Genomic DNA, 16,371 nt, shown 5'->3' on the forward strand with positions numbered 1-16,371 from the left:
TTGCCACCAAAGTGGATAACCTCACATTTATCCACATTATAGTGCATTTGCCATGTTTCTGCCCAATCACCCAACCTGTCCAAATTGTACTGGAGTTTCACGACATCCTCCTCACAGCTTACCCTCCCACCCAGCTTTGTGTCGTCTGCAAATTTGGAGATATTACATCCAATTCCCTTGTCCAGATCATTAATATATATTGTGAACAGCTGGGGTCCTAGGACCGATCCTTGCGGTACCCCACTAGTCACTGCCTGCCACTCGGAAAACGACACGTTTATTCCAACTCTTTGCTTTCTGTCCGCCAACCAGTTCTCTATCCAAGTCAATACCTTGCCCCCAATCCCATGTGCCTTAATTTTGCACGCTAATCTCTTATGTGGGCCATCTCCCGGTTGAAGCGGCAATCTCCCGGTTGATGCGACAATCTCCCGGTTAATCGGTTGGACTGATGCATCTAATGCGGGCAGTCGATTCTCCCCTCTCCATGGTGGAAAGGACCTGTCCAGTTCCATTGTGCTCAGTGCCTCACTTAGTGACAACCCTGGCAGTGGAGCTATGATCAATTAGCATGGTTTGGTGAGAGTATTGGCAGAGTGGTGTAAAGTCCCAGGAAATGATGGTGTGGTGTGGATAATGGCGTAACTCACTTAGATCATAATTTCCTGGGTCTTTTTTTGTGAAAACAAACCCAACACATTAGATGCATCAGTCCAATGGCTCAAACCTGCAAGAAATTCTGGGCCAATGCTAAACCTACACAAGGAATTGGCTGTCATAATTAGAATCCAGCTTTGTATGCTCTACTTTAGAAGGATGTTATGAAGCAGGTACAGAAAAAATTGATTAAGGTTATGCCAGGGATGAGAGGCTTTAGTTGTGAGTGGGACCAGAGAAAGTGAAAAGGAAATCTAAAAACTATCAGGGTTTCGATGAGGTATTTAGGAAAAACTGTTTTCACTGCATGATAAGTTTTTAGTTAGCAAGGAATAAACATCATCCACAAATCAAAAGGAGAGATTAAGAGATACATTTTTCACAAAGGGCTGTTAGGACATGGAATGAAACTTCCAGAAACAGTGGGTCGATGCAGAATCCCTAATCACTTTGTTATGGAAAGTAGATAAATATTTGAATGAGAAACATTTAAGGAGGTCGGGGAAAAGTCGGGGGAATGTCCAGTGCACTCATCGATGCCAGAGTCCAGCCAATTTGATTCACGCCACTAAATGTCAAGTGGAGTAAATCAAATTGGCTAGACTCTGGTATTTATGATGGTGGGGACCTGGGGAGGAGGCTGAGTAGCGTTGTGCACTCGGCAGTTATGGCTGAAGTTGTTTGCAAACACTTCAGTCCTGTCTCATGCAGGCAGTGGAGCTCTCCAGCCAGAGCATTCGATGCTCTTGCTTCCTTCAATGTTTCCACCAAGTGATATTCAACAAGGAGGACTATTGATTCATCACAGGGATGGAGCAGTGATCAGCAAGAGGTCTACTTGTCCTTGTTGGCGAGAGCCCCTCTCCCCCACCCCTTCCCGTGCTACTGTGACACCCCCTCTGGTGGGCCTGACCTGAAAATGTCTCGTTCTTTTCCTCATGTGCTGAGTTGTTGCTGATTGCTTCACCTTTGGATCAGAGACTAGACTCCGTAAGGTGACGGGATCCCATTCCTAAAGGACATCGGTGAATTAATGGTGTTTTTACAGCAATTTGACCTGTTGAATTGCATTCACTTCTACAAGTTGCCATCGTGATTTGAATCACCACCTGTGGGCTGTTCCAGAACATTACCAGTTCACTATTGTACTTGTTTCTTCTGAAAGTGAGTGTGTTTACTGGGCTCCAGGATTGGAGTTGATGGTTCCTCACACACTGCAGTGTGTTTACTGGGTTCCAGGATTGGAGTTGATGGTTCCTCACATACTGCAGTGTGTTTACTGGGTTCCAGGATTGGAGTTAATGGTTCCTCACATACTGCAGTGTGTTTACTGGGCTCCAGGATTGGAGTTGATGCTTCCTCACACACTGCAGTGTGTTTACTGGGTTCCAGGATTGGAGTTGATGGTTCCTCACATACTGCAGTGTGTTTACTGGGCTCCAGGATTGGAGTTGATGGTTCCTCACACACTGCAGTGTGTTTACTGGGCTCCAGGACTGGAGTTGATGCTTCCTCACACACTGTGGTGTGTTTACTGGGCTCCAGGATTTGAGTTGATGGTTCCTTACACACTGCGGTGTGTTATCTGAGCTGCTGCATCATCAACATCTTTCTTTTCTTTTTCCCCAGCATTTCTGAAACATGAAAAGGAAGAGTTAAAGGGGAACGTCAACATGGTGTTGGTGAACTTGGGGAAGCTTGTCGACATCAAGAATGGTAAAGATTAAAATTAATTAAGAGTCACTGATCCTATAGTCACGGGACCAGAGTGCACAGTCACATGATGCAATATTAATATTCCCCCGTCCTTGGGGGGGCTGGCGGATTTTTCAACTTTCGATCCCCCATTTTTCGCTTGAGAAACGAGCTGCCGACAGTGAAATTTTTTTGGGAAGCCCACGGCAGACCTGATGCAATTTTTAGGGCAGTTGTAAATGGGGGCAGAAGGTTGCTTCCATGGGCAGTGAGCAGCCTGAGAAGCTGCTCCTGTCCCTACTGCAGCCTCTGGGGAACTCGTCCCAATTCCTGCTCCAACAGCTCACCTCCCCAAGGCCCCAGAGTATTTCCCGCCGTCTGGGGTGAGGTGAACGGCTGATTGAGCATTCAGTGAGGCCTGAATCTGAAGATGTTTGGGCCTCCCAACACTCTGCTGCTCTGCCAACGTCAGCAACAATTTGGGCAGAAGTTAAAAATCATCCCATTGATTTCTCACTGGAGTTCCTTTTTAAAGGCAGTGGGAAGTCTCCATACCTCAGCCAGATGCTCATGTCAGTAAATGTCAGAAAGCTATTGGACATTTGGAGGGGCATCAGGCCTGAGCCTGAATCTTTACACACTGGTTAGTCCATCCTTCGAATCCTTCCTGAAAGTTATTTATTAATTCTAGGAAATAAAATTCATAATGACAAGGGTCCACAGTTAATGGGTATAAATGAGATTTCATTGCACCTGTTTTGCGGGGCCCAATTTCAGGGATGAGCGCTGCAAGGACGCCTGAAAAACACCTGACCTGAAATTGGGTTGGCAATTTCACAGATGTTCGGGCAGTTGCTTAAAAATGGGCATTCGTTCTATGTTTCTATTAGGCGCCTCATTTGCATATGCAACAGGCCAAATACCTGCTTTAGGCCCCCTTAGGAAAATTGGGCCCAGTCAGTCTAGACTGCAAATCTACCTACCCAGTCAGTCTAGACCGCAAATCTACCTACCCAGTCAGTCTAGACCGCAAATCTACCTACCCAGTCAGTCTAAGAACATAAGAACATAAGAAATAGGAGCAGGAGTCGGCCATGTGGCCTCTCGAGCCTGCTCTGCCATTCAGTAAGATCATGGCTGATCTTCTACCTCAACTCTATTTTCCTGAACTATCCCCATATCCCTTGATTACCTTTGTGTCCAAACATCGATCTCAGTCTTGAATATACTCAACGACTGAACCTCCACAGCCCTCTGGGGTAGAGAATTCTGAAGATTCACCACCCTCTGAGTGAAGAAATTCCTCCTCATCTCAGTCCTAAATGGCCGACCCCTTATTCTGAGACTATGCCCCCCTAGTTCTAGACTCTCCAGCCAGGGGAAACAGCCCCTCAGCATCTACCCTGTCAATCCCCCTAAGAATGTTATACATTTCAATGAGACCACCTCTCATTCTTCTAAACTCCAGTGAATATAGGCCCATTCTACTCAATCTCTCCTCATAGGACAATCCCCCCATCCCAGGAATCAATCTAGTGAATCTTTAAGGCAAGTATATCCTTCCTTAGGTAGGAGACCAAAATTGTACACAGTACTCCAGGTGTGGTCTCACCAAGGCCCTATATAATTGCAGCAAGACTTCCTTACTCTTGTACTCTAAACCATTTGCCTTCCTAATTGCTTGCTGTACCTGCATGTTAACTTCCTGTAATTTGTGTACAAGGACACACAAATCCCTCTGAATACAACATTTATGAGTCTTTCACCATTAAAAAAATATTCTGCTTTTCCATTCTTCCTACTAAAGTGAATAATTTAATATTTCCCCACATTATACTTCAGCTGCCACCTTACTGCCCACTCACAGCCTAATTATATCCCTTTGCAGGCTCTTTGGGCTGGATTTTCGCAATGGAGACGTGCTGGGGGCGGGACTGCTGGTTTCCAGGCTTCAGTCCCGCCCCCAGCGATGTCTGACCAACCCACGCTATTTTCCCCTTGATTGGCCTTGTTAAGCCCTGGCCAATTAAGGGAAAGCCAGTGACCGATGACGTCAGCGTGTGATGCTTCATCTGTTGAAAATTTTTTGACAGATGAATTGTCAGCATTTGACAGCTTTGAGAAGCTGTCAAACACTGACGATCTCTGTTCTAAGGTGAGCCCTTGCACAGAAGGCTCACCAAGACCTCTCTCCGCAGCAGAAAGCAGATGGCTGCTGCATCTGAGAATGCAGCAGCCACTCTGTCATCTCTGCCGTTGAGATGAGGCACCTCTGGATCCTCAAAGGTTGAAGCCTGCAGAAAGCAGCAAAGGTAAGGAAACTTTTTCCAACACTTTACACTCGCCTCTCATACTTACCTGTCCACACTTGCACCCATCACTCACCTCTACAGCTGACATTTCGACCCCTCTCACCCCCGCAGACCCACTGCTCACCTTGCTGACCCTGGCAAAGTTCGCAGCCATCGGAAAGCCCGCAATTGCAGGTGTAAAATGGGGAAAAGCCTCAAAACTGCCTGTTACCTACCTGTTAACAGGCAGTTACAGGAAACTTTGTGCTATCCGGCACTGACGGGACCGAGCTGTTGCCGTTCCCTCAAAACTGCCGGACAAACCAGCGTGAATGTTGAAACATACGGAGATTTTCAGCTCCATGTGAATCAACAAACCCTGTTGCTTAGCAACAGCTTCTAAACAGTCGGCAAGCGCGTCTGTAGCTGAAGCTGTTGCTTAGCTACAGACCTTGCAGAGCTTGACTGTTGAGAAAAAACCTACGAAAAGAAAAAAAACCTACGAAAAGAAAAAAAACCTACGAAAAGAAAAAAAACCTAACGAAACGGCTCCTGATTTTTGCCGGTGGCTCGAGCTTGCCGGACATTTAGCCTCCGGATAACACAAAGTTTCCTGTAATTGGCTCTAATCCCCTTCCCACCTGGAGGAGATGGGTCCCTGCCTCCCGGGAAGATAGCACGGAGGCGGGTTGGGAGCGGGGTCGGTACCCGCTCCCAGTTTCTGCTATTTTCCCGGCAGTCCCGCCTCCATACCCACCTCCCCAGGGCTGGGAAAGTTCCCCCCAATGTGTTCTCCTCACAGCTTAATTTCCCACCTAGCTTTGTATCATCAGCAAACTTGGATACATTACACTTGGTCCTTCATCTAAGTCATTGATATAGATTGTAAATAGCTGAGGCCCAAGCACTGATCCTTGCAGCACTCCACTAGTTACAGCTTGCCAACCCGAAAATGGCCCGTTTTATTTATACAGGCCCCAGGTACAGACCCAGGCAACGGCCCAGGCACATGCCAGGGCACTCCAGGCCACCTATCACAAGAGGGCCTCTGCCCCATTTCCTTTTCAATACACCTGGGAACTGAACCTTCATCAAGACCAACAAAGAGAAAAATCTACCCCACATTTTTATCTTAACTATGTAAAAATCCAAATTTCATATTAAAGCACCAAACTTCCAGTTAGCTGATTAGATGCTGGAGGTTCTCCACTGTTGGGTTAAGCTGTTGCAGAGTATAGTTCTCTTGTTAACCTTTGCGCTGTAAAGGAAACCGAGCATGAAATATGTGTGTATTTTCAGTCCAAGGCTGGTGTGGAACACACTCGGGCCTTGCTCCTTGTTCACTGCAATGTTCTAGCATTTAATGTTTTGATTTGCAGTGAAGCCACAGACGTGTGCTCCAATGTACTGCCAGAATTGCTCAGCAGCCATGTCCACTTTCAGCAAAGTACAGGACTCGCATGCCATGGTGAGTAGGAGCCACCCTGCATGGGCTGGTTGAATGTAGTCATTGTGTAAGAAAAGGAATGTGCTGCTTCCCTTCAGCTGTCACCATCTGGAATCTGAGTGGAGATTCCCTTCGAAATATTGTGTAAACACAACTTCGTAGTTCATAGTAAAGGGAATAGAGAATTCCTAATCTCAGGCTCTTGTAAGGTTTAGGAGATGGGAACAAGCAACTCAATTTGTAATGTTTGGGTCTGTAGTTAGTACAAGTGATCATCTGGTATAGAAACCATAATCTGGGACAAAATTAACAGTCACTTGGACAAGTGTGGATTAATTAAGGAAAGCCAGCACGGATTTATTTAAGGCAAATTGTGTTTAAATAACTTAATTGAGTTTTTTGATGAGGTAACAGAGGGTTGATGAGGGAAATGCGGTTGACGTGGTGTACCTGGACTTCCAAAAGGCATTTGATAAAGTGCCACATAATAGTCTTGCCAGCAAAATTGAAGCCCAAGCCCATGGAATAAAAGGGACAGTGGCAGCATGGATCCAAAATTGGCTAAGTGACAGGAAACAGAGTAGTGGTGAACGGTTGTTTTTCGGATTGGAAGAAGGTACACAGTGGTGTTCCCCAGGGGTCGGTACTAGGACCATTGTTTTTCTTGATCTATATTAATGACTTGAACTTGGGTGTACAGGGCACTATTTCAAAATTTGCAGATGACACAAAACTTGGAAGTATAGTGATAGACTTCAAGAGGACATAGACAGGCTGGTAGAATGGGCAGACACGTGGCAGATGAAATTTAACGCAGAAAATTGCGAAGTGATACATTTTGGCAGGAAGAATGAGGAGAGGCGATATAAATGAAAGGGTATAATTCTAAAGGATGTGCAGGAACAGAGAGACCTCGGGGTATATGTGCACAAATCATTGAAGCTGGCAGGGCAGGTTGAGGAAGTGGTTAAAAAAGCTTACGGGATCCTGGGCTTCATAAATAGAGGCATAGAGTACAAAAGCAAGGAAGTTATGATCGAAACATAAGAAATAGGAGTAGGAGTAGACCATTTGGCCCCTCGAGCCTGCTCTGCCATTCAATAAGATCATGGCTGATCTGATCTTTGCCTCAACTCCACTTTTCTGCCTGTTCTCCATAACCCTTGACTCCCCTGTAGTTCAAAATTGTGTCTGTCTCAGCCTTGAATATATTCACTGACCCAGCCTCCACAGCTCTCTGGGGTAGAAAATTCCAAAGATTCGCGACCTTCTGAGAGAATAAATTCCTCCTCATCTCAGTCTTAAATGAGCGACCCCTTATTCTGAAACTATCCCCCCTAGTTCTAGATTCCCCCATGAGGGGAAACATCCTCTCAGCATCTACCCTGTCAAGCCCCCTCAGAAACTTACATGTTTCAATAAGATCCCCTCTCATTCTTCTAAACTCCAATGAGTATAGGCCCAACCTGCTCAACCTTTCCTCATAAGACAACCCCTTCATCCCAGGAATCAACCTCGTGAACCTTCTCTGAACTGCCTCCAATGCAAGTATATCCCTCCTTAAATAAGGAGACCAAAACTGTATGCAGTACTCCAGGTGTGGTCTCACCAACACCCTGTAGTTGTAGCAAGACTTCCCTACTTTTATACTCCATCCCCCTTGCAATAAAGGCAACATTCCATTTGCCTTCCTAATTGCTTGCTGTACCTGCATGCTAATTTTTTGTGTTTCATGTACGAGGACACCCAGGTCCCTCTGGACCGCAGCATTCTGTAGTCTCTCTCCATTTAAATAATATTTTGCTTTTCTATTCTTCCTACCAAAGTGGATAACCTCACATTTCCCCACATTATACTCCACCTGCCAAATTTTTGCCCACTCACTTAACCTTTGCAGCTTCTTTGTGTCCTCCTCACAACTTGCTTTCCCACCTATCTTTGTATCATCAGTAAATTTGGCTACAGTACACTCGGTCCCTTCATCCAAGTCATTAATATAGATTGTAAATAGTTGAGGCCCCAGCACTGATCCCTGTGGCACCCCACTAGTTACAGTTTGCCAACCTGATAATGACCCATTTGTCCTGACTCTCTGTCTTCTGTTAGTTAGCCAATCCTCTATCCATGCTAATATATTACCCCCAACACCATGAGCTCTTATCTTGTGCAGTGAGCTCTTATGTGGCACCTTATCGAATACCTTTTGGAAATCCAAATACACTACATTTACTGGTTCCCCTTTATCTACCCTGCTCGTTACATTCTCAAAGAACTCAAATAAATTTGTCCAACGCGACTTCCCTTTCATAAAATCATGTTGACTCTGCTTGATTGTACAGGAAACTTTGGTTTATCCGGAGGTTGTATGTCCGGAAACCTCGATCTACCGGCAGAACTCAGGAGCCGTTTTGTTAGGTTTTTTTTCTTCTCGTGGCTTTTTTTTCAACAGTCAGGCTCTGCAAAGTCTCTCTGAAGCTGTTGCTAAGCTACAGAGATGCTTCCAAGGTACGGCCGACTGTTTAGAAGCTGTTGCTAAGCAACAGTGTTTGTTGCCAGATACGGAGCTGCAAATCTCCGTATGCTTCAACATTAACGCTGGTATGTCCGGCAGTTTTGATAGATCGGCAACAGCTCGGTCCCGTCGGTGCCGGATATCACAAAGTTTCCTGTATTATGATTTTCTAAATGTCCTGCTACTACTTCCTTAATAATGATTCCAGCATTTTCCCAATGACAGATGTTAGGCTAACTGGCCTATAGTTTCCTGCTTTCTGTCTCCCTCCTTTCTTGAATAGGGGCGTTACATTTGCAGTTTTCCAATCCGCTGAGACCTTTCCAGAATCTAGGGAATTTTGGAAGATTACAACCAATGCATTCACTATCTCTGCAGCCACTTCTTTGAAGACCCTAGGATGCAGGACTTCAGGTCTAGGGGACTTGTCCACCTTTAGTCCCATTAGTTTGCCTAGTACTTTTTCTCTAGTGATAGTGATTGTTTTAAGTTCCTCCCTCCCTTTTGCCCCTTGATTTTCCACTTTTATTGGGATGCTTTTAGTGTCTTCTACTATGAAGACAGAGGCAAAATATTTGTTCAAAGTCTCTGCCATTTCTTTGTTTCCTATTATTAATTTCCCAGTCTCATATTCTCAGGGACCAACATTTACTTTAGCCGCTCTCTTCTTTTTTATATACTTGTAGAAGCTCTCATAATCTATTTTCTCCCTCTTATTTTTTTAGTCATCCTTTGCTGGTTTCTAAAAATTTCCCAATCCTCTGGCCTCCCACTAATCTTCTCAACATTGTATGCCTTTTCTTTCAATTTGATACCCTCCTTAACTTCCTTGGTTAGCCACGGATGATTCATCCTTCTCGTCGAGTCTATCTTTCTCATTGGAATATATCTTTGTTGAGAGTTATAAAATATCTCCTTAAAAGTCTGCCACTGCTGATCTACCATCTTACCTTTTAATCTATTTTACCAGTCCACTTCAGCCAACTCTGTCTTCATACCCTTGTAATTGCCTTTATTTAAGTTTAGGACACTAGTTTGAGACCCAAGTTTCTTACCCTCAAACTGAATGTGAAATTCTATCATGTTATGATCACCCTTCCCTAGAGGATCCTTTACTATGAGATCATTAATTAATCCTGTCTCATTACACATTGCCAGATCTAAAATGGCCTGTTCCCTGGTTGGTTCCACAACGTATTGTTCTTACAAACTGTCCTGAATACATTCTATGAACTGGTCCTCAAGGCTACCTTTGCCAATTTGATTTGTCCAATCTATATGAAGATTAAAATCGCCCATGATTATTGCGGTACCTTGCTTACAAGCCTCCATTATTTCTTGATTTATACTCTGTCCTACAGTATAGTTACTGTTAGGGGGCCTATAGACTACTCCCACCAGTGACATCTTTCCCTTATTATTTCGTATCGCCGCCCAAACTGATTCTACATCTTGATCTTCTGAGCCAAGATCATTTCTCACCACTGTACTGATCTCATCCTTTATTAACAGAGCTACCCCACCTCCTTTTCCTTTCTGCCTATCCTTCTGAAATGTCAAATACCCCATAATATTCAGTTCCCAGCCTTGGTCAACTTGCAGCCACGTCTCTCTAAAGGCTATCAGATCATACCCATTTATTTCTATTTGTGCTGTCAATTCATCTATCTTGTTACGAATGCTGCATGCATTCAGATAAAGAGCCTTTAATATTGTCTTTTTACCATTTTTTCCTACTCTGACCCTATTTGCTGGTGCACTCTTATGCTTGTACACTCTGTCCTTTCCTGTTATCATTACCCCTATTACTACCCTGCAGTATTGGCTTGTCCTTTCTCTTTAACTTTCTAAGTTTCCCCTCACCTGAACCCTCCCCCCACCCCCACCCCACTATTTAGTTTAAAGCCCTATCTACAGCCCTAGTTATTCGATTCGCCAGGACACTGGTCCCAGCATGGTTCAAGTGAAGCCCGTCCCAATGGAACAGCTCCCTCTTACCCTAGTACTGGTGCCAGTGCCCCATGAATTGAAACCCATTTCTCCCACACCAATCTTTGAGCCACACATTCAACTCTCTGATCTTATTGACCCTATGACAATTCGCTCGTGGTTCAGGTAGTAATCCAGAGATTATTGTTCTGCTTTTTAATTTAGTCCCTAGCTGCTCATATTCCCTCAGCAGAACCACTTTCTTAGTCCTACCTATGTCGTTGGTACCTACGTGGACCACGACAACTGGCTCCTTCCCCTCCCATGCCAAGTTCCTCTCCAGCCCCGAGGAGATGTCCTTAACCCTGGCACTGGGCAGGCAACACAGCCTTCGGGACTCTCACTCCCAGCTGCAGAGAACAGTAACTATCCCCCTAACTGTCCCCTACCACTACTACATTCCTTTTTACTCCCCCAACTTGAATGGCCCCCTGTACCATGGTGCTGTGGTCAGTTTGCTCATCCTCCCTGCAGTCCCTGCTCTCGTCCACACATGCTGCAAGAACCTCGTACCTGTTGGACAAGTGCAAGGCCTCACTCGTAGTCACACCCTCCTGTCCCTGACCATGGACCAAATCTGAAGTATTTAACCTAAGGGGTGTGACTGCCTCCTGGAACAAAGTGTCCAGGTAACTTTCTCCCTCCCTGACGTGTCGCAGTGTCCGAAGCTCGGACTCCAGCTCATCAACTCTGAGCCGAAGTTCCTCAAGCTGCAGACACTTACTGCAGATGTGGTTGCTGTCGATCACAATGGGATCCACCAGCTCCCATATGCTGCAACTGCAACACATCACCTCGCCTGCCATCTCTGTTGTATTTTGTTTAACTAATTAGGTGTTCAAGGTTTGAAATATTCAATTTTCTACTAATAGTTTTATAAAACACTGGTTTGGCCTCAACTGGAGTACGGTGTCCAATTCTGGGCACCGCACTTTAGGAAGGATGTGAAGGCCTTAGAGCGGGTGCAGAAAAGATTTACAAGAATGGTTCTAGGGATGAGGGACTTCAGTTACATGGATAGACGGGAGAAACTGGGGTTGTTCTCCTTGGAGCAGAGAAGGTTGAGAGGAGATTTGATAGAGGTGTTCAAAATCATGAGGGGTCTGGGCAGAGTAGATAGAGGGAAACTGATCCATTGGCAGAAGGGTCAAGAACCAGAGGACACAGATTTAAGGTGATTGGCAGAAGAACCAAAGGCAACATGAGGAAAAACTTTTTTACGCAGCGAGTGGTTATGATCTGGAATGCACTGCCTGAAAGGGTGGTGGAGCCAGACTCAATCGTGGCTTTCAAAAGGGAATTGGATAAGTACCTGAAGGGAAAAAATTTGCAGGGCTACAGGGAAAGGGCGGGAGAGTGGGACTAGCTGAAGTGCTCTTGCAGAGAGCTGGCATGGTTTCGACGGGCCGAATGGTCTCCTCTGTGCTGTAACCATTCTATGACTTGAGATCTATACATTGACTCACGGGTTAAGAAATCATGCAATTTATTTATTGTGGTACTGCTTTTCACACAACATTATCACTGCCTGGGCAGTCACGGGCTTCAATTCCACACATAGTAAGCTCCCAACCTTTATATCATGGGTAATATCTATTCACAGCCTCTCCTGACAGCATATCCCAGGCTGGGAAGTCACTTGTCTGGGTGAATGGGCACAGACACATCTATCTCCTACTGCAGTGTGTGCTGACATCACCACGACTCTATTCCTAACTTTCCCTCCAGTTTTCTTCCCAGTCTCCTGAAGGCATTGATTATTGTTGGGGTACAGATTCCATGTGCACAAGTCACTCTCTGGTATCCCATCCAAGTGCCGGATGCTGCCCATCTTCCCAGGATTTACCTGCAGGCCATTGCCAGCTTCACATTGGCCCGAAACTGATGACCACAGCTCGCCGGTCTCATTTAATGAGGCTAGAGGTCCAGGTTCTTTCGGCCTTGGGGCTACCTGTTCCGGCGGAGGGATCATTCCCTGCGTGCAGTTCGCACCCAGACAGGCTCCCGCTATCCAATTACTCCCCCATTATTCCTGGTTCCCTGGAGAAAGGGATGGAAAAAACGGTGTGGGTGGCAGTGTTGGTGAAGGATTCTGTCACAGTGCTGGGATGTGAGGATGTCCTGGCGGTGGCATTAAGACAGAATCCATATGGTTAGAGTTAAGAAATTAGAAGAGGCAAGGTTTAGTTCTAAGAGAGCATTACAGATCACCAAACCGTGGAGAGGAGACAGAAGAGACAGTTCAGAGAGATATGTAGGAACAACACGGAATAATATTGAGTGATTTTAACTATCCCAAGATAATTAAAGAGGTGAGGGACAGCATAACACTAAAGGAAAGGGCATACAAAAAAGCAAAAAATAGCACAGATCCTGGCGAATGGGAAAGATACAAAGAACAGCAAAGGGTCACAAAACAGATAGTAAGAGCTACAAAAAGGGAGTATGAAAAGAAACTTGCAAGGGATATCAAAATCAGTAAGAATTTTTACAGTTATATTAGGAAAAAGAGGGTGGTCAGGAGCAATGTTGGCCCCTTAAAAACTGAAAGTGGTGATATTGTCAATGACAATGGGGAAATGGTGGACATGTTGAATATTGAATCTGAGATTGATAGGTTTTTGTAAATCAAAGGTATTAAGGGATATGGGCCAAAGGCGGGTATATGGAGTTAGGTCGCAGATCAGCCATGATCTCATTGAATGGTGGAACAGGCTCGAGGGGCTGAATGGCCTACTCCTGTTCCTATGTTCCAAGATAGACTGGAATAAAGTTAATGCTTGTGGTCCAAGTGGAGAATGTGTTTTAAAATGCATCCAGAACTGCTTCCTAGATCAGTATGTTTCTCCAAGTTCTGGGGAATCAACTTGGGCAAATAACAGATGTGAAAATAGGAGAACAATTGGAAAATAGTAACCACAGCATTGTCGGGGTCAATAGAAGAAAATAAAACTGAGTCAAAGATATAAAGTAGGCTCTGCCCAAATAACTGGCCAGAAAAGTTAGCCAAACACACTGATGATTCAACAGTTTGGGAATCTGCAATTATGAGCTGGATACAGTTTAAAATATATATTCCTGTATGGCAAAAAGAGGTACATCAAAGTATAGAGTTCCATGGACAAATAGAGAGTTTATAACTAAAGTGAAACTTAAAAGGGAGGCATGTGCTAATGTTAGGGCTAACAATACTAAGGGATATTGCGCAGAGTATAGGTAGTGTAGTAGGGAGGTGAAAAGAGAGATTAGAAGGGATTACATGGGAATATGAAAACATACTAGCAGATAATATAAAAGGATATAATAAGCAGATAATATGATGTAATAAAGACTCACTACGCACTTGGTTGTACATAAAGCAAAGCTTTAATCGACTTGTAACAAAACATGGAGGTCTAGTTAGTAGTCACTAGCTTCCTGTTTCCAGATTGTCTCTGGCCAAGTTGGGCCCACGCCCGAGTATTTATACTCCTCGGACGGCGCCCTCAGCTGGCTGTTCAGTAGTACTTCCTGAGTTACTTCTTGTAGAAGTTGCGATTTATGACATTCTTCCTCCCTAAAAGGTTTGGAAGTCCAGTCTTCCTTTAACGGACTAGGTGGACCAAAAATAGCCGTAGTCGTTTAGCTTTCTGCTTGTGACCGGAAGGCACGTCTCCCCGGACCGTGTCCTGGTCCCTGGGTCGCTTGGCCCATACCGGTAAGTCGGTACAGTCCGCATCGTCTTGATCGTCCTGTGGAGGCCTGGGAATATCATGACTCCGGGTGCAGGTCCCCACAGGCGCAGAGCTGGCCTCATCCTGGGTCGTAGCTGGAGATTGTCCGGCGTCCTGATTTCGGGTGGCCATCCTATGGGGAGCGTTCGGCTCCCTGTGTTGATCCGGTAGCACTGCCGGCAAATCCCTCGATGTCCCAGGTAGGGTGTCATCTTCATAGGGGTGCGGAGTGTTGATCTCATCGTCGTGGGATCCTTCATCATTCAGGCCCGTGTGACCAGTTGGGCAGGGAGCCAGATCTCTGAGCGAGACGGTGGACTCCCGGCCATCGGGGTACCGCACGTGCGCATACGTGGGGTTTACCTCCGTTAACTCCACCTCGTCAACGAGCGGGTCGTTCTTGGCAGACCGGACGAACCTCCGGAGTAGCACAGGGCCTGGAGCCACCAACCATGACGGTAGAGATGTCCCATGTGTAGAGCGACGCCGGAACTTGAAGAATCGCTCATGAGGTGTGACATTAGTGGACGTGGAGAGAAGAGACCTGATAGAGTGTAACACGTCGGGGAGCACAGTTTCCCACTGCTGGTCTGGTAGGTTGCGTGACCTCAGTGCCAGACGGACAGCGTTCCAGATGATGGCATTGTATCGTTCAACCTGTCCATTGCCGATTGGGTGATATGGTGTCGTCTTACTCAAGGCGATTCCCCGTTGGGAGAGAGAACTTTTAAGTTCACTCGACATAAAGGAGGGACCCCGATCCATGTGGATAAAATTGGCCGTCCCGCAAAGGGAAAATACCTGATTGAGGCATTTAATTACCGTAGAGGTAAGCATATTAGGACAGGGGAAGGCAAAGGGAAAGTGTGAATACTCGCCTACCATCGTAAGTAGGTAGGTGTTCCGCGTCGACGAAGGCAATGGCCCTTTAAAGTCTATGCTGAGCCTCTGCATAGGCTGCATTGCATGTATGAGTAAGTCATCTGATGGGCGGAAGAATTGTGGTTTCAATTCTGCACAAATCCTACAGGAGGAACATGTTTTCTTTACATCCTCCTTTGAGAATGGTAGATTTTTGGAGCGCACAAAGTGCAACATACGGGTAACGCCAGGATGGCATAAGTCCATATGCAGATCCGCCAGAGTCGACGTTGACATTGAAGAGCAAAATGCTCGTGTGAAGGTATCTGGGGCCACATTCTGTTTGCCGGGTTGGTAACGGATAGAATATCCAAAGGCGGCTGGCTCCATCCTTCAGAGTTGAACTTTATTATTTTTGATTTTTGTGCGCTTCCGGTTATCCAACATGAAGGCCACGGAGCGCTGGTCAGTTATGAGCGTGAAATGACGCCGAGCAAGAAAATGACTCCATTGGTGTACAGCCTCGATGATAGCTGTAGCCTCCTTCTCGACAGGGGGGTAATGGAGCTCGCTACCCTGTAAGGTTCTGGATAGGAATGCCACGGGTCGACCACCTTGATTCAAGGTAGCCGAGATCGCCACCTCCGATGCATCGCATTCGACCACAAAAGGAAGGTTTTCGTCAATGGAGCGAAGCGTGGCTTTCTCCAGCTGTCGTTTGAGGAGGTTGAAGGCAGAAATAGCCATTGCTTCCAATGGAAAAGACTTCGCATGAAGCAGGGGCTGTATTTTATCGGAGAAGTGAGGTATCCACTTTGCGTAATAAGCAAACATGCCAAGTGCCCGACGAAGAGAGCTGAGATTTGTAGGGGGGAGGGAGCTCCTGAAGTGGACGAAGTCGCTCTGGGTCCGGTTTAATAACGCCGTTGCCCACCCAGCAGCTGAGAATGTTCACTGATGGCACCGATTTCACCAATTTGGATTCGTTTAACGTTAAGTGGCGACGACGGAGAACGTCAAAAAATCTCTGAAGATTGGCGCCATGCTCCTTTTGATCATGGCCGGCAATAGTGATATTGTCTAAATACGGAAAGGTATCCGTCACGCTCTCTTGCCGGACTAGGCCATCCATTGCCCGTTGGAAGACGGCCACCCCATTGGTAACCCCAAATGGAAGGCGACGAAACTGATAAAGCCGACCATTGG

At 45.9% G+C, this 16,371-nt stretch overlaps 1 protein-coding gene across 2 annotated transcripts in view; it reads left to right on the plus strand.

The window, feature by feature from the left end:
• The window catches only part of LOC147099711 (circularly permutated Ras protein 1-like), a 166,732-nt gene that overhangs the window by 22,824 nt on the left and 127,537 nt on the right, over positions 1–16,371 (plus strand). For both annotated transcript variants that reach the window (XM_085969104.1, XM_085969105.1), the window contains exons 6-7: positions 2,287–2,373; positions 6,023–6,111. In XM_085969104.1, coding sequence (XP_085825230.1) covers positions 2,287–2,373; positions 6,023–6,111 — 176 coding nt within the window. The remainder of the gene's footprint in view (positions 1–2,286; positions 2,374–6,022; positions 6,112–16,371) is intronic.

The sequence above is a fragment of the Somniosus microcephalus genome, chromosome 28, assembly GCF_052327205.1.
Source record: "Somniosus microcephalus isolate GS21.2 chromosome 28, FLI_Smic_1.0, whole genome shotgun sequence".
In the NCBI taxonomy this organism is placed as follows: Eukaryota; Metazoa; Chordata; class Chondrichthyes; order Squaliformes; family Somniosidae; genus Somniosus; species Somniosus microcephalus.